The sequence below is a fragment of the Taudactylus pleione genome, unplaced genomic scaffold (assembly GCF_031769625.1).
Source record: "Taudactylus pleione unplaced genomic scaffold, aTauple2 ptg000632l, whole genome shotgun sequence".
NCBI lineage: Eukaryota > Metazoa > Chordata > Amphibia > Anura > Myobatrachidae > Taudactylus > Taudactylus pleione.
This window is the reverse complement of record NW_028285034.1, coordinates 1,002,322-1,021,459: the sequence shown is the minus strand read 5'-3', so window position 1 is coordinate 1,021,459 and position 19,138 is coordinate 1,002,322. Positions and strand designations below refer to the sequence as shown.

Sequence of the window (19,138 nt, the reverse complement as noted above, 5' to 3'; positions counted from 1 at the left end):
TCGTCTGTACTTGTGTTTGACCTTTGCACTCTGGTAGCACATGTCCAGGTTATTCTGTAACTGTGGAATTCTCCGTAACCGCCATTGCCTGGGAACGCCGATTACGGAGCCGGGAATTTCAGTTCCCATAGTGGATGTGTTTGGCCAAGAAGCTGGAATCCATCTTTGCGTTATACAGCTCATCGAACTGTTTGTTCTGCTTGTTGGTGAAATAATGTTTCCAGTCCCCGACGGTACCTGCAAGAGAAGGACGAGAGCAGGGATTGGTATCCGGTGACGCATATTACAGTGTGTGGGACTAACATTCCCGGATATTACATGGAATAATACAGTTTGTAGTATAATAGGTGAGCGCAGAACACGTATGACGTGGTCTCACATACGCCGGCATCACAGGTAGATGACAGGTGTCACGGACTAAATCCTGTTATTTATAATACAATTGTGTGGTCACGTTTTCTCTTGCACCCCATTTCCAGCCTGTGTCAGCCAATCCCTCGGTTGCACAGGGAGATGGCTTAGCGCACGCATGGACATGGTCCGTCTTATGGGAGTGTCGCGGTTGCGTCGGTGAGAGTGGTTGTGTACACAGATGCCCAGACGCTCCAATGGGAGGCTGTACGCTGACGGAATATCTGTGCCTGTCATAGGGCAGGTGCAAGTGCCGATGGTGGCATCTGAAGACGCACCAGGCGGTATGCCAGGGTGTACGGCTGCTGACGGTGGGCGCCTCAGTTCATACACATGGATGTACTGTACGCCAAGGGAGGGCTGTGTGGCGGCATCTGCATAAAGTCGCATTTGTACCTGTACCCGGTATTATTCTCCAGCCTATTGTTATAATTGCAGCAGTGGACAGGCCGTTCTGCCGTGAAAGGGTTAATATCCGCACCCCTTATCTCTCTGCCTCGCTACTAACATTGATATAGGTAATGTTTCAAAATAAGTAGACTGACAGTAGCGTCCTCCTTACATGGGGCCGCGTAGGAGCCGCAGCGGAGTCCTGTGCCATAAACCGGTGATCAGTCACCATATCAGAGAGGCCCAGAGGGAGATGTAGCCTATAGGGAGGTCTGGTGAATGTCGGCTATAGGACATGATAAGAATATCAGCCTTCTCCATAAGTGGTACAGTATATATACTTTATAAACTGCAATTACTGTAAATCCCCCTATGGCGAATCTTCTGCTGCTGCCGTGTATCTGGATGTTGGGCAGTGGTCCCAGAGCCCCGGGAGAGAGCAGGGTCTGGCAGGACCAGTTCCCCCATCCTTCCCAGGCCCTATTGGGGAGTTACTGCACATGTGCTGGACCCGCATGTGCTCTGAATAGGCCCCACAATAGCAGAATGGGGGCCCGGGAGGATAGAGTGGCGCAACCCAGGACCGTGGCTCATTGCGTCTCACCTTTCCTGAATATCAGCTTCTTATTGGACGTCAGAGAGCAGACCGTGTGCTTTAGGTCACTATTCTCATTCTCCACCTTGGTTTTCATTTCCGCGAATGACGTCTTCTTGCAGATCTCCTGGATCTCGTTGTCGCTGACGTTTATGCCCAGGTAGCTGCTGATTTTTCTCACTGCCCTGAATGGATCCTGACGAGAGAAATAAATCATAGATAATTATAATTATACATATAGGGGACTTTCCCGAGACTTTCACTTACCGGCGTCCCAGTGCCAGACGAGTGTTCGGCTGTGTCACAGAGTGTGGGGGTCTCATCGTGACTAAGGGGGTCTAGTTATCACAAAGCAGCCAATGAAGAGATTTTAGCCTTGTGGTAAATTGAGAGAAGCTGACGGCTTTTACCAGCGTCATAAACGGGCTCCTTATACCAGTAACTACTGGCTCTGCCTCTGTATAATGCCAGGAATGTGTGTAACAGGAAGATCTCACCCAGAGACACACAAGCACCAGAGACACCAGCACCAGGCACACCAGCACCAGAGACACAAGCACCAGGCACACGAGCACCAGAGACACACGAGCACCAGAGACACCAGCACCAGAGACACACCAGCACCAGAGACACGAGCACCAGAGACACAAGCACCAGGCACACCAGCACCAGACACACCAGCACCAGAGACACCAGCACCAGAGACACACGAGCACCAGAGACACACGAGCACCAGAGACACACGAGCACCAGAGACACACGAGCACCAGAGACACACGAGCACCAGAGACACACGAGCACCAGAGACACCAGCACCAGAGACACGAGCACCAGACACAACAGCACCAGACACAACAGCACCAGACACACCAGCACCAGACACACCAGCACCAGACACAACAGCACCAGGCACACAATCACCAGGCACACCAGCACCAGGCACACCAGCACCAGACACACCAGCACCAGAGACACAATCACCAGGCACACCAGCACCAGGCTCACGAGCACCAGGCTCACGAGCACCAGGCACACCAGCACCAGGCTCACGAGCACCAGGCACACCAGCACCAGGCTCACGAGCACCAGGCACACCAGCACCAGAGACACAATCACCAGGCACACGAGCACCAGAGACACGAGCACCAGGCACACCAGCACCAGAGACACAATCACCAGGCACACGAGCACCAGAGACACAATCACCAGGCACACGAGCACCAGACACACCAGCACCAGAGACACGAGCACCAGAGACACGAGCACCAGAGACGCAATCACCAGGCACACGAGCACCAGAGACACGAGCACCAGAGACACGAGCACCAGAGACACGAGCACCAGGCTCACGAGCACCAGACACACCAGCACCAGAGACACAATCACCAGAGACACAATCACCAGGCACACGAGCACCAGAGACACGAGCACCAGGCACCTGCATTTGGTTTATTCCATTACTTAGATCACGACACAAGTTGTATACAGTTATAAAGTAATGAGGTATAAGATGGATGCTTATGGCGGTGAGTTAAATGCAGAGGTCCCTGTAGGAGGAACAAGGACTGAGTGTTGCCAATATGATGAGTTATACAGATAATGGTAATTCTTCTATACGATGACTGATTCTCCATAAAGGTCTCTCACACGTGTGGTGATAACAGATCAGTCTGTGTAAGGATTATACTCTGCAGCTTTATCCCCATACTAATATACCCATACTAATGTACTAATACTAATGTACCCACACTAATGCACTAATATACCCATACTAATGTACTAATGTACCCGTACAAATGTACCCATACTAATGTACCTATACTAATGTACTAATGTACCCATACTAATGTACCCGTACAAATGTACCCATACTAATGTACTAATACTAATGTACTAATGTACCCATACTAATGTACTAATACTAATGTACCCATACTAATATATCCATACTAATACTAATGTACTAATGTACCCATACTAATATATCCATACTAATACTAATGTACTAATGTACCCATACTAATATATCCATACTAATACTAATGTACTAATGTACCCATACTAATGTACCCATACTAATATATCCATACTAATGTACTAATACTAATGTACTAATGTACCCATACTAATGTACCCATACTAATATATCCATACTAATGTACTAATACTAATGTACCCACACTAATATATCCATACTAATGTACTAATACTAATGTACCCACACTAATGTACCCATACTAATGTACCCATACTAATGTACCCATACTAATGTACTAATACTAATGTACCCATACTAATTTACCCACACAAATGTACCCATACTAATGTACTAATACTAATGTACCCACACTAATATATCCATACTAATGTACCCATACTAATGTACCCATACTAATGTACTAATACTAATGTACCCATACTAATTTACCCACACAAATGTACCCGTACTAATGTACCTATACTAATGTACTCATACTAATGTACTCGTACTAATGTACCTATACTAATGTACTCGTACTAATGTACTGATGTACTCATTCTAATGTACTCATACTAATGTACCCATACTAATGTACCCATACTAATGTACCCATACTAATGTACCCATACTAATGTACTAATACTAATGTACCCATACTAATTTACCCACACAAATGTACCCATACTAATGTACTAATACTAATGTACCCACACTAATATATCCATACTAATGTACCCATACTAATGTACCCATACTAATGTACCCATACTAATTTACCCACACAAATGTACCCGTACTAATGTACCTATACTAATGTACTCGTACTAATGTACTCGTACTAATGTACCTATACTAATGTACTCATTCTAATGTACTCATACTAATGTACCCACAGTAATGTACCCACACTAATGTACTAACACTAATGTACCAATACTAATGTCCCCATACTAATGTACTGATGTACCCATACTAATGTACCTGTGCTAATACTAATGTTCCCGTACTAATGTTCCCGTACTAATGTACCCATACTAATGTACCCACACTAATGTACCCACACTAATGTACTAATACTAATGTACCCACACTAATGTACCCACACTAATGTACTAATACTAATGTACCTATACTAATGTACCCATACTAATGTACCCACACTAATTACCCGTACTAATTACCCGTACTAATTACCCGTACTAATTACCCGTACTAATTACCCGTACTAATGTACCCACACTAATGTACCTATACTAATGTACTCGTACTAATGTACTGATGTACTCATTCTAATGTACTCATACTATTGTACCCATACTAATGTACCAATGCACTAATACTAATGTACCCATACTAATGTACCCATACTAATGTACCCATAATAATGTACTAATACTAATGTACCCATACTAATGTACCCATGCTAATGTACCCACACTATTGTACCCATGCTAATGTACCCACACTAATGTACCCGTACTAATGTACCCGTACTAATGTACCCATACTAATGTACCCATAATAATGTACTAATACTAATGTACCCATACTAATGTACCCATACTAATGTACTAATGTACCCGTACTAATGTACCCACAGTAATGTACCTATACTAATGTACCTATACTAATGTACTCGTACTAATGTACCCATACTAATGTACTAATTTACCCACACAAATGTACCCGTACTAATGTACCCACACTAATGTACTAACACTAATGTACCAATACTAATGTCCCCATACTAATGTACTGATGTACCCATACTAATGTACCCATACTAATGTACCTGTGCTAATACTAATGTACCCATACTAATGTACCCACACTAATGTACCCACACTAATGTACTAATACTAATGTACCTATACTAATGTACCCACACTAATGTACCCGTACTAATTACCCGTACTAATGTACCCACACTAATGTACCCATACTAATGTACTCATACTAATGTACCCACACTAATGTACTCATACTAATGTACTCGTACTAATGTACCCATACTAATGTACTCATACTATTGTACCCATACTAATGTACCAATGCACTAATACTAATGTACCCATACTAATGTACCCATACTAATGTACCCATAATAATGTACTAATACTAATGTACCCATACTAATGTACTAATGTTCCCATACTAATGTACCCACACTAATGTACCTATACTAATGTACTCGTACTAATGTACTCGTACTAATGTACTAATGTACCCATACTAATGTACTAATGTACCCATACTAATGTACCCATACTAATGTACTCGTACTAATGTACTAATGTACCCACACTAATGTACCTATACTAATGTACTCGTACTAATGTACCCATACTAATGTACTAATGTACCTATACTAATGTACTCGTACTAATGTACCCATACTAATGTACTAATGTACCCATACTAATGTACCCATACTAATGTACTAATGTACCCATACTAATGTACCCACACTAATGTACCTATACTAATGTACCTATACTAATGTACTCGTACTAATGTACCCATACTAATGTACCCATACTAATGTACCCACACTAATGTACCTATACTAATGTACCTATACTAATGTACTCGTACTAATGTACCCATACTAATGTACTAATGTACCCATACTAATGTACCTATACTAATGTACTAATGTACCCATACTAATGTACTAATGTACCCATACTAATGTACTAATGTACCCATACTAATGTACTAATGTACCCATACTAATGTACCTATACTAATGTACTAATGTACCCATACTAATGTACTAATGTACCCATACTATTGTACCCATACTATTGTACCCATACTAATGTACTAATACTAATGTACTAATGTACTAATACTAATGTACCCGTACTAATGTACCCACACTAATGTACTCGTACTAATGTACCTATACTAATGTACTCGTACTAATGTACTGATGTACTCATTCTAATGTACTCGTACTAATGTACCCACACTAATGTACCCATACTAATGTACCCATACTAATGTACCAATGCACTAATACTAATGTACCCATACTAATGTACCCATACTAATGTACTAATGTACCCATACTAATGTACTAATGTACCCATACTAATGTACCCACACTAATGTACCAATACTAATGTACCCACACTAATGTACCCGTACTAATTACCCGTACTAATGTACCCACACTAATGTACCAATACTAATGTACCCACACTAATGTACCCGTACTAATGTACCCACACTAATGTACTCGTACTAATGTACCTATACTAATGTACTCGTACTAATGTACTGATGTACTCATTCTAATGTACCCGTACTAATGTACCCACACTAATGTACTCGTACTAATGTACCTATACTAATGTACTCGTACTAATGTACTGATGTACTCATTCTAATGTACTCGTACTAATGTACCCACACTAATGTACCCATACTAATGTACCAATGCACTAATACTAATGTACCCATACTAATGTACCCATAATAATGTACCCATAATAATGTACCAATACTAATGTACCCATACTAATGTACCCATGCTAATGTACCCACACTAATGGTCCCATACTAATGTACCCATAATAATGTACTAATACTAATGTACCCATACTAATGTACTAATGTTCCCATACTAATGTACCCACACTAATGTACTCATACTAATGTACCCACAGTAATGTACCTATACTAATGTACCCATACTAATGTACCCATACTAATGTACCCATACTAATGTACCTATACTAATGTACCTATACTAATGTACTCGTACTAATGTACCCACACTAATGTACTCATACTAATGTACTCATACTAATGTACCCATACTAATGTACCAATGTACCCATACTAATGTACTAATACTAATGTACCCATACTAATGTACTAATACTAATGTACCCATACTAATGTACCCATACTAATGTACTAATGTACCCATACTAATGTACTAATGTACCCATACTAATGTACTAATACTGATGTACCCATATTAATGTACTAATGTACCCATACTAATGTACTAATACTAATATACCCGTACTAATGTACCCATACTAATGTACCCTTAATAATGTACTAATGTACCCATACTAATGTACTAATACTAATATACCCATACTAATGTACCTGTACTAATGTACCCATACTAATGTACCCGTACTAATGTACCCATACTAATGTACCCATACTAATGTAGTAATTTATGGGGAGTGTGGAAATTAACGCAGGTGGATTTACCCGTGAGATATCAGTGTTATCTCCTGTGCTAAGTGTCTTCATGATTACTAAAATAACGGTAATTAAGGAAAATGTCCTTAAAAACGTGATTTTAGTGTTGATGAATAGGCGCCAATATGTTGTGACATATATATATATAGTAACATCTATAGAAGCACATATGCATAGTAATATACTGTATACGTAGCAGATAAATAGTAACACATATAGAAATAGATATATGTATAGCAGCAGATATATAGTAACAGACATAGAGCTGGATACAATTAGCGGCGACTTTTAGCCTTGGACTTTAACGCCCGGAGCTATTCAGTTATACGCCCTTTTCCTCGTGCAGTGCTAAAGTGCGTTAACCCTTAGATTCCCGGTTATGTGCCCAGAGATAAGGGTTATAGCCCTCGTGGTAACGGCAGACACCCCTACTTCACACGGATTTCTGTATGAGCCTCGGAAGGGGCTGATCAGAAACCCGCGGTAAGTGCAGCCTGCGCCGTATCTCGGGCTGTAGTGGGATAGCTCCGGGCACTGCTACAAGCCCGCAGTTATTGCCGCAGCTAATTACATCTGCCCATAGACTAATATATAAAATAAATACTGGATATACTAGCAGATGTAATAGATGTAGTAGCAAGGTATACAGCAGCAGTAACATAGTAACATATACAGTATATAGAGGGAGAATCGTAACAGCAGTAATAAATATATATGATGTCATTAGGAAATGGTGGTTTGGGCAAGACCAAAAATGTCAGGTCGGCGCCCAGGGGAGGTACCTAAATGGGCATCCAATGAGGTATAGGCTCTCCCAATATGACCCTGTAACAAACGAATGTACACAAAAAGTTCTCCCTTGGAATTAGGGTTAAAGGTTTGAATAAAAACTTGGATGATGGACCAAATCCCAACTCAGAGAATCCTCACAGAGGGCCGTCATAGAGAGTATTACTCACAGGTGCAGACAGTAGTACAGAAATTAATTGTTTTAGGGGCCTATGTATCAAGCTGTATTTTGCAGAAAATTATACCGAGAATGCAGTATCTGCATCATTTTATGTATTGTAGTTATGTACTAAAACCACAAAATCTCAGGCAAAGTGCTAATTAGCACTGCAGATCGCAGTCCCCATTATGATCAAAGGAGACTACGATCTGACCCCTATGTACTAAACTCCAAAAACTGAAGCTTTTAGGCGTTTAGCCCCGGTAGTTTACATGGGATTGAAATACCTGCGGTTCAAATTGCGACTGCACAAGTCCGACAGGAGGATAACCCGACTGGGGCTGGTAAGTATTCTAACCCCCCCTCTCTCCCCCCCTAATCCTAAAACTCCCGGTGGGGGTGGGGGGGGATTAGGGTGCCTAACCCTAAATCCCCCTGGGGTGCCTAATCCTAACCCCCCCCCTTCCCGCACCCTAAACCCTCCCGGGGGGGTGCCTAACTCTAAAATCCCCCAGTGGCACCTAACCCTAACCTCCCCTTCCCCTAGCCTAACCCTCCCCGGGGGGGTGCCTAACCCTCAATCCCCCCCAGGGGTGCCTAAATCTAACCCCCCCCCCCCCCCCCCCACGAGCAGCTAACAGTAAAGATGCACCGGACTTACCTCGATCAGTCCGGCGTCTGTGTGTCTTCCAGCATTGGGATTAAATTAGGCGCTGGTATTTCAATGCATATTTTAAGTACCGTGTCGGGCTCTAGGCTTCAGTGTTTAGACCGGCAGCATGCAGTCCGCCGGTCTAGTAGCTGCCTCTCGTTTACACCATCTCCAGATGGTATAAACTACTTTAAGCCTATAGGGGGTCCCCGGTACTGGAGAGAGATCTTTCCATCTCTCCCCCGCAGCCCCCGGCCCGGCTCTGGATGTTGGCGCTGTGCTCATGTGCAGTGTCAGCTCCTCCCCGGGGAAGTCTATCAGTTCTGTGACAGACCTCTCCTAAAAGCCGGGGATATAACTCGCGGGGACAGCAGTTACCGCAATCGCTGACCCTGCAAGTTCCCCTTTGTACATAGCGGGGATATCTTCACCAAAAATTAAAATATCCCCTGCAATAAGGATAGATAATAATCGTGGCTGGTCTGCGATTATTAATACTTAGACCCCTTCACCTTTACAGTATCACATTGCAAGAAAAAAAATATTAAATTGTAAAAATATATTATAAATGTAAATTTTCTATTCAAAAAAAGACAAAAAAAATCAAAAATAGTAATAAAAAAAAAAATTGAAGCACAAAATAGCTTAAAATCCGCCGCTATGCGACTAATGGGTTCCGTTCATCTTCCAAGTATTTATTATAACTTTTACCCCTAATTCCAGGGGCTCATTCAGGTCAGTGGTCCCTGATTCAGAGGTGGCGGCAGCTTCTTTATGCTACTACTGCGGCCGGTTATATATGAATAGGGATGTGGGTGAGGGCTCGGTGACGGGGGCTGAAAGCCCGGACTGCGGCTGCACTGCGCCAGCATCGGAAGCGCTAATGTGAGCAGGCCCTGCTTAATGTATGCAATAATGAGACAAACCATCTCACCTCTTTCATAGATTCGTAGTACAGGAATAACGTCCCCATTTCATTCCTGTGTCCTTCCCAGCTCAGTATGTGGTCGAACCATGATCCGTAGACAACTGGAGGATATACGTCAGGATTAGTGTGATAAGGGGGGGGGGGGGGGATTATAAATACATCTATAAATATACATATAATATAAATGATTGCCCCATAGTAAGAACGCCATGTGCCAGAGCCACAGCAATCACAGAGTCACGCACGTGGTAAGTGTCTCTCATAACGTGAAACTCTAATCTGCTTACAGATAATAATAATAATATTGCCTTGTGGTCAGTCCCTGGGACATTTGATAGCGTAACATAACAATATTGTGTTTCATTACTAATCACAGTGTAATCATAACAAGGCTCCTTGATAATGACGTATCCCAGTGAAAGTACAAACGCACCAGTAGATCGCCAACTCTGCGAGACCTTTGGGCAGTCACTTTGTGCCAGCACAGAGACCGAGCTCAGCAATATAAAGGATAACAGTAAGTTCTGGGACAGCGGGAGCGCTATGTATTGCCGAGTGTTCCCAGATATCACAGCGTAAGCCACGGCCTCCCACACATTAACCCCTTTATATTTTCTAGTGGCAAAATTACTTTTCGCTCTTTTCCTGACCGGAGAATTCCAGAGAAAATCGCAGAATCCGCTGCAGATGGCGGAGTTTGGCCCAGCCAATCGGGCAACCCTCGTAGACCACCTATAGGACCTGGACTAGCAAGCACAGGGCCATATTAACAATGGGGTGGATGGGACTACAGCCCCTGGCCTCCAGAGAAAAATCGACCCATTGCCATGACAGCAAGATGGTGACCAGTCGCTCAGCTGACACACGCTTGACCATAAAACGTGGTTATTACGAATGTACTTCTATTTTTATCACAAAATTATGCAATTATTCTATTTTCATGTATTTACGGAGACATTGGAGCTCTTAGTGTAGGGTTGTACACGCCCACATGGCCCTGGACACACCCACAGGGCACTAGTCACACCTACATGGCACTGGCCACACCCTCTCTGATAACAATACACCCGTCATAATTTTGTGCCCCAGGCCATTAATCTGGCCCTGATCATGGAGATGGAGGGCGGCAGCAAGAGTGTCTTCCCAGCTGCCAGGGCTCCAGGATTTGGGTCCTCCATGGTTGTACCAACTATGGGGATTTATAGCAGAAATAAGTATTTTTTTTTTTTTTAATTAGACTATGTGACTGGGTCAGTAATTATCTCACTATAATGCACATGGAAGAAAACTAGTGACGGTTCCGCGTATAAAATAAAACATCTGATTGGTTACTATGGGCAATGTTGCTATTTTCCATTTGCACGCAGGTCTGTAGCAGTCTCACCTTCTCCTTGCAGGAACATACTGAAGTAAGTGCTCCACATCTCGATGGTCGGCAGGTTGGGGTTATCTTTGTAGTAATGAAATAAGGAGACGGCTGTGTCCTTAGGATTCCGGATGATGTATATGGCCTGAGGGGGGATATCACAGGGACATGAGTGACAATGAGATCATCAGATCCAGGGAATTACGTCCTAATACAGTAACTTTACATTATGGCGCCAGCGACCGAATCAAAGCAAAAATAGTCCCATGAGCAGAATGTCTGCACTGTAACTTATTCCACGTTTTTCCAGGAAATATTTACATCATCAGGATATAAAGTGACTCAAACGTCTCTTTCTAACGGAGTGTAATTAGTCCTGACTTTAATATGGCAAAAAAAATTATATATAGAGTTTAGTAAATTAAACGTTCGCTTAGAGTGGGTGATGGAGGGGTCATGCTTAGTGTGGGTGATGGAGGGGTCATGCTTAGTGTGGGTGATGGAGGGGGTCATGCTTAGTGTGGCTGACGGAGGGGTCATGCCTAGTGTGGGTGACGGAGGGGTCATGCCTAGTGTGGTTGACGGAGGGGTCATGCCTAGTGTGGTTGACGGAGGGGTCATGCTTAGTGTGGGTGACGGAGGGGTTATTTCTTTTTAATCAATTTACAATCTGACACTTTCAAATATCTGCTAAATATGATGTGGTTTGGCCCATCACCCCTCATATCCCTCATCTTCCTCACCCCTCATATCCCTCATTACCATCACCCCTCATCTTCCTCAGACCTCATCCCCATCACCCCTCAACTTCCTCACACCTAATCCCTATCACCCCTCATCTTCCTCACACCTCATCTTCCTCACACCTCATGTTCCTCACGCCTCATCCCCATCACCCCTCATCCCCTTCATATCCATCACCTCTCATCATCCTCACGTCACCCACATCACCCCTAATCTTCTAACACCTCATCCCCATCACCCCTCATATCCCTCATCCCCCTCACACCTCATCCCCATCACCCCTCCTATTCCTCACACCTCATCCCCATCACTCCGCATCCCCGTCATATCCCTCACACCTCACCCCCAGCACCTCTCAGCCTCATATTCCTCACACCTCATCCCCGTCACCCTCATACCCCCCCGCTTCACCATCCTTACCACTTACATGACATCCCCTCATCCATCTTGCCTCTCAAACACCTCATCTCCCTCACACCTCATCCTCCCCACCCCTCATTCTCCTCACCCCTCATATCCCTCACACCTCATCTCCATCACCCCTCATTCTCCTCACCCTCATATACCTCATCTCCTTCACACCTCATCTACCTCACACCTTATCCCCATCACCCCTCATTCTCCTCACCCCCATCACCCTGACCTCTCACCCCTCATATGTCTCATCTCCATCACCCTGACCTCTCATCCTTCTCATATGTCTCACCCCCATCACCCTGACCTCTCATTCTCCTCATCCCTCATATTCCTCACACCCATCTTCCTCACACCTCATCCTCATGACCCCACATCCTCCTCACCCCTAATATACCTCATGCTGCTCATCTCATTATCCCTCGTCTCCGTCACACCTCATCTTCATCACCTCTCATCCTCCTCACCCATTATATCTCTTATACCCCTCATCCCCATCACCCCCATCTTTCTCACCTCATCCCCATCACCCCTCATATCCCTCATCCCACTCATATCACACCTCAACTTCCTCACATCTCGTCCCCATCACTCCTCATCCCCCTCATATCCATCATCCCTCATCATCCTCACACCTCACCCTCATATTCCTCACACCCATCTCCCTCACACCTCATCCTCATGACCCCACATCCTCCTCACCCCTAATATACCTCATGCTGCTCATCTCATTATCCCTCATCTCTGTCACATCTCATCCTCATCACCTCTCATCCTCCTCACCCCTTATATCTCTCACACATCACCCCCATCTTCCTCACCTCATCCCCATCACCCCTCATCCCACTCATATCATACCTCATCTTCCTCACACCTCATCCCCATCACCCCTCATCATCCTCACACCTCACCCTCATGTTCCTAACACCTCATCTCCCTCATATCCCTCACACCTCATCCCTATCACCCCTCATCTTCCTCACACATCATCCCCATCACCCTCATACCCCTCACACCTCATCCCTGTCACCCTCATACCCCTCCGCTTCACCATCCTTACCACTTACATGACATCTCCTCATCCATTTCACCTCTCATATACCTTATCTCTCTCACACCTTATCCCCATCACCCCCATCCTCCTTATCCCTCATATCTCTCATCCCCCTTACCCCTTATCCTCCTCACCCCTCATGTCCCTCATAGCTCATCTCCCTCACACCTCATGCCATCACCCCTCATCCTCCTCAGCCCTCATATTCCTCATGCCCATCACCCCTCATCCTCCTAAGCCCTCATATTCCTCATCCCCATCACGCCTCATCCCCATCACCCTCATACCCCTCCGCTTCACCATCCTTACCACTTACACGACATCCCCTCATTCATCTCACCTCTCATATACCTCATCTCCCTCACACCTCATATCCCTCATCTGACTCGCACCTCATTTCCCTCATCTCATTCACAAGTCATCTCCCACACACCTCATCTCCATAACCCCTTATCCTCCTCAGTTCTCATACCCCCTCATATCCCTCATATCCCTCATACCCCTAATACATCTCATACCCCTCATCTCCCTCACACCCCTCACCTTGCATTTCTTGGATTTGAAGTCCTTGGGTAGCATGTCGTAGTTCAGGTGTGTTGGGATGATCCTCTTGGATGTGATACTATTCATCTCTTCTAGTTTTGAAACTTCTCCGAACTCAATGGGGGAGGTCAGCAAAACTTTGGAGGAGTAAAGATGCTTCATAATCTCTGCAAGCCAGTGTGTACCTGTAATGACCGAATATCCAAAAACATCAGGCGAGATACTCACACACCAGGAAAACACAGTGTTAATCTGGGCATCAATCTATCACCTGCTGATAAACTCTCAGGAACCGAGCATTCACCAAGTCCCAAAGTCAGTGCGGGATTCGGGCAAATCCTATTACCAAGACTCAGTTTCAGCTGAATACTTAGGGTTTGCCCAACAGAATCCTGGGGGTAAATTTGCTAAAGGACGATTTTAATCGATTAAAATCGATCTAAATTGATTAACATCAATGTTATGTTTCAGGGGCTAAATCACACATTTACTAACAGACACATTTTTATATTGATTTCTAGGTGTTAGTAAATGTGTGATAGCCCCTTTAGTAAATTTACCTCTAAGCGGTATATTTCCTAAAGTGGAATGTTGCCCATAGCAACCAATCAGATTCTACCTAACATTTAATTAGCAACTTCTAGAAGATAATAGCCACAATGTGATTGGTTGCTGTGGGCAACATCTCACATTAGTACATATAACCTTAGGTGTCCAGGTAAATTCAGGGCATTGGAGGTCTGGTCGCCAGGAGATAACGTTACAGATAACATTCAGTCATTTGGGTTCTATCTCTATCGGGACTATGCAACATCAAAGTTCTAAATTCATTTCATATCTGGCAGGAAGTATGTAAAGAGATTTTATATTCGGCTCAGTCCTATCTGATGGCTTTGTGGCGTCCCTATTACAAGGCAAGTACAAACTACATTTACATGAGAGGCTGCAAATCATGCTGGAGGTACCAATAACTTGGAGAAATTTGACCTTACCAGATTTTGGGTAGGAAACGAGAAGGACGTCATCTTCTTTGGCCTGAAAGGTGTCCAGGGACCGCAGCAGCTCGGCTGAGGACCGCGTCGTAAATGGGATGCCGTTGAAGACGTGGATGAGATCCACTGGGAGAGACATAATGGGGAGCGGGGGACTGCTACTTGCTGGGTGCCCTGATGAGATGCAGCAGCACAGTGGCTGGGTCTGCAGGGTTCATATAAGGGTGGCGAGAGGCGCGAGGCGAGAGGCGTGTCCCTCACCGGCATTCATTACTGTTCAACTCATTTATTACAAATGCAGCTTATCAGGGACTGTTATTACTCGGCTGATTACTATTGACGGCAAACATTCAAATGATCTATGATACATTTTTGATCATTACGGACTTGTTGAACCTTAATGTAACCATTCTGTAAGTAGATGTACAGAAGCCCCACAGGCTGCTTTTATCATTCTCCGAAAAATAATAATATTCTCTTATCTTCAGGCTGAAAACCTCAGTGAGGTTTCGTGATAAGAAGGACACAAATCAATTCGCTCATAAGAAAGAATTTATCCCCGGGCGCAGTGCGGTAACGGACCCTAAGCTACAGCGACTTACTAATGCTGTGTCATGCTGACCTGTGCTGTATTCTTATGTAATACGCTTCATCCCTCATTTTTATTCTCATTTAATAATTTCTTGTCCTTTAAAAATAAAACATTTTCCTGAGGTGGGATCTGAATCTGGCGTTTCCTACGTAAATATAACTTGGACCCGGATCATCCAATAGGAAACCTATACTCTATCTAAGGCCCGATTGGCCCCCAGGGGTCTGGATTACTGTTTTTAATGTGGGTTTTCTTCAATAAGTGGAAGGGGAACAGGTTGCCCAAACGAATACCTTGCTTGGGGTCCCCATGGGGTCCTAACCAGGCTCTAGCTGCTATACAAGCCAGTGGCAGATATCACAGAACCAGAGACCTGAGCCCCATGGGGTCCTAACCAGGCTCTAGCTGCTATACAAGCCAGTGGCAGATAACACATTACCAGGGACCTGAGCCCCATGGGGTCCTAACCAGGCTCTAGCTGCTATATAAGCCAGTGGCAGATAACACATTACCAGGGACCTGAGCTACATGAGGTCCTAACCAGGCTCTAGCTGCTATACAAGCCAGTGGCAGATAACACATTACCAGGGACCTGAGCCCCATAAGGTCCTAACCGGGCTCTAGATGCTATACAAGCCAGTGGCAGATAACACACTACCAGAGACCTGAGCCCCATGGGGTCTTAACCGGGCTCTAGCTGCTATACAAACCAGTGGCAGATAACACATTACCAGGGACCTGAGCCCCATGGGGTCCTAACCGGGCTCTAGCTGCTATACAAGCCAGTGGTAGATAACACGTTCCAGGGACCTAAGCCCCATGGGGCCCTAACCAGGCTCTAGCTGCTATACAAGCCAGTGGCAGATAACACTACCAGGGACCTGAGCCCCATGGGGTCCTAACCGGGCTCTAGCTGCTATACAAGCCAGTGGTAGATAACACGTTCCAGGGACCTAAGCCCCATGGGGTCCTAACCAGGCTCTATCTGCAATACAAGCCAGTGGCAGATAACAGGTTACCAGGGACCTGAGCCCCATGGGGTCCTAACCAGGCTCTAGCTGCTATACAAGCCAGTGGCAAATAACACACTACCAGGGACATGAGCCCCATGGGGTCCTAACCAGGCTCTATCTGCAATACAAGCCAGTGGCAGATAACAGGTTACCAGGGACCTGAGCCCCATGGGGTCCTAACCAGGCTCTAGCTGCTATACAAGCCAGTGGCAGATAGCACTACCAGGGACCTGAGCCCCATGGGGTCCTAACCGGGCTCTAGCTGCTATACAAGCCAGTGGCAGATAACACATTACCAGGGACATGAGCCCCATGGGGTCCTAACCAGGCTCTAGCTGCTATACAAGCCAGTGGCAGATAACACATTACCAGGGACCTGAGCCCCATGGGGTCCTAACCAGGCTCTAGCTGCTATATAAGCCAGTGGCAGATAACACATTACCAGGGACCTGAGCTACATGAGGTCCTAACCAGGCTCTAGCTGCTATACAAGCCAGTGGCAGATAACACATTACCAGGGACCTGAGCCCCATAAGGTCCTAACCGGGCTCTAGCTGCTATACAAGCCAGTGGCAGATAACACACTACCAGAGACCTGAGCCCCATGGGGTCTTAACCGGGCTCTAGCTGCTATACAAACCAGTGGCAGATAACACATTACCAGGGACCTGAGCCCCATGGGGTCCTAACCGGGCTCTAGCTGCTATACAAGCCAGTGGCAGATAACACTACCAGGGACCTGAGCCCCATGGGGTCCTAACCGGGCTCTAGCTGCTATACAAGCCAGTGGTAGATAACACGTTCCAGGGACCTAAGCCCCATGGGGTCCTAACCAGGCTCTATCTGCAATACAAGCCAGTGGCAGATAACAGGTTACCAGGGACCTGAGCCCCATGGGGTCCTAACCAGGCTCTAGCTGCTATACAAGCCAGTGGCAAATAACACACTACCAGGGACATGAGCCCCATGGGGTCCTAACCAGGCTCTATCTGCAATACAAGCCAGTGGCAGATAACAGGTTACCAGGGACCTGAGCCCCATGGGGTCCTAACCAGGCTCTAGCTGCTATACAAGCCAGTGGCAGATAGCACTACCAGGGACCTGAGCCCCATGGGGTCCTAACCGGGCTCTAGCTGCTATACAAGCCAGTGGCAGATAACACATTACCAGGGACATGAGCCCCATGGGGTCCTAACCAGGCTCTAGCTGCTATACAAGCCAGTGGCAGATAACACATTACCAGGGACCTGAGCTCCATGGGGTCCTAACCAAGCTCTAGCTGCTATACAAGCCAGTGGCAGATAACACATGTTCCAGGGACCTGAGCCCAATGGGGTCCTAACCGGGCTGTAGCTGCTATACAAGCCAGTGGCAGATAACACATTACCAGGGACCTGAGCCCCATGGGGTCCTAACCAGGCTCTAGCTGCTATACAACCAAGTGGCAGATAACACATTACCAGGGACATGAGCCCCATGGGGTCCTAACCAGGCTCTAGCTGCTATACAAGTCAGTGACAGATAACACATTACCAGGGACCTGAGCCCCATGGGGTCCTAAACAGGCTCTAGCTGCTATACAAACCAGTGGTAGGTAACACATTACTAGGGACCTGTGCCCCATAGGGTCCTAACCGGGCTCTAACTGCTATACAAGCCAGTGGCAGATAACACACTACCAGGGACCTGAGCCCCATGGGGTCCTAACCGGGCTGTAGCTGCTATACAAGCAAGTGGCAGATAACACACTACCAGGGACCTGAGCCCCATGGGGTCCTAACCAGGCTCTAGCTGCTATACAAACCAGTGACAGATAACACATGTTCCAGGGACCTGAGCCCCATGGGTTCCTAAACGGGCTCTAGCTGTTGTCACGTTTGAAACTGGAGAAGAGGACGTGGTGGGTGTCAGTTGGGGAAAGAAACGGAGACGAGGGGCCTGGATGTACGTTCTCATCCACAGGTCTTGAGTGTTGGCGAGACCTGGGCAAAGGTGCGGAGTCTAACCCACAGGATGGTTTTCGCCAGTGACCCCCCCAATTGGGATATGGGCTTAGCTGCACCCCGTGAGCAGGTCGCGGTCCTTTGACCAGGTACCCAAGCCCTGCAGGGATAGAGACACTACACCCGTGGCCCAGCGAGGATATGCCTGTTAGGCACAACACAGTCCCTGAAAATACTGTATAGACAACAACTTGACACGAGGATCAAAAACGTCAGTAAGGCTTTCAAAGTGGGAAGCGACTCACGGTTACTTGAGACGTCACCAGAGATAGAAGGCACAC

At 45.6% G+C, this 19,138-nt stretch overlaps 1 protein-coding gene across 1 annotated transcript; it reads right to left on the bottom strand.

Annotated features, from left to right (window-relative positions):
* Positions 1–118: 118 nt before the first annotated feature.
* LOC148479201 (sulfotransferase 6B1-like) lies at positions 119–15,388 on the bottom strand. The gene is made up of 6 exons (XM_088454792.1): positions 15,250–15,388; positions 14,258–14,442; positions 11,521–11,647; positions 10,143–10,237; positions 1,406–1,592; positions 119–237 (listed from the first exon to the last, which is right to left on the bottom strand). Exons 1-6 carry the CDS (start codon positions 15,386–15,388, stop codon positions 119–121), a joined length of 852 nt encoding a protein of 283 aa, XP_088310918.1.
* Positions 15,389–19,138: the final 3,750 nt, after the last annotated feature.

Coding starts and splice junctions, on each gene's coding strand:
- LOC148479201 (XM_088454792.1), bottom strand. CDS start 15,388: ATGTCTCTCCCAGTGGATCTCATCCACGTCTTCAACGGCATCCCATTT. Junction 10,238..11,520: donor TATGTTCCTGCAAGGAGAAG/GTGAGACTGCTA, acceptor TATATCCTCCAG/TTGTCTACGGATCATGGTTC. Junction 1,593..10,142: donor ACTACGAATCTATGAAAGAG/GTGAGATGGTTT, acceptor TTCTCTCGTCAG/GATCCATTCAGGGCAGTGAG.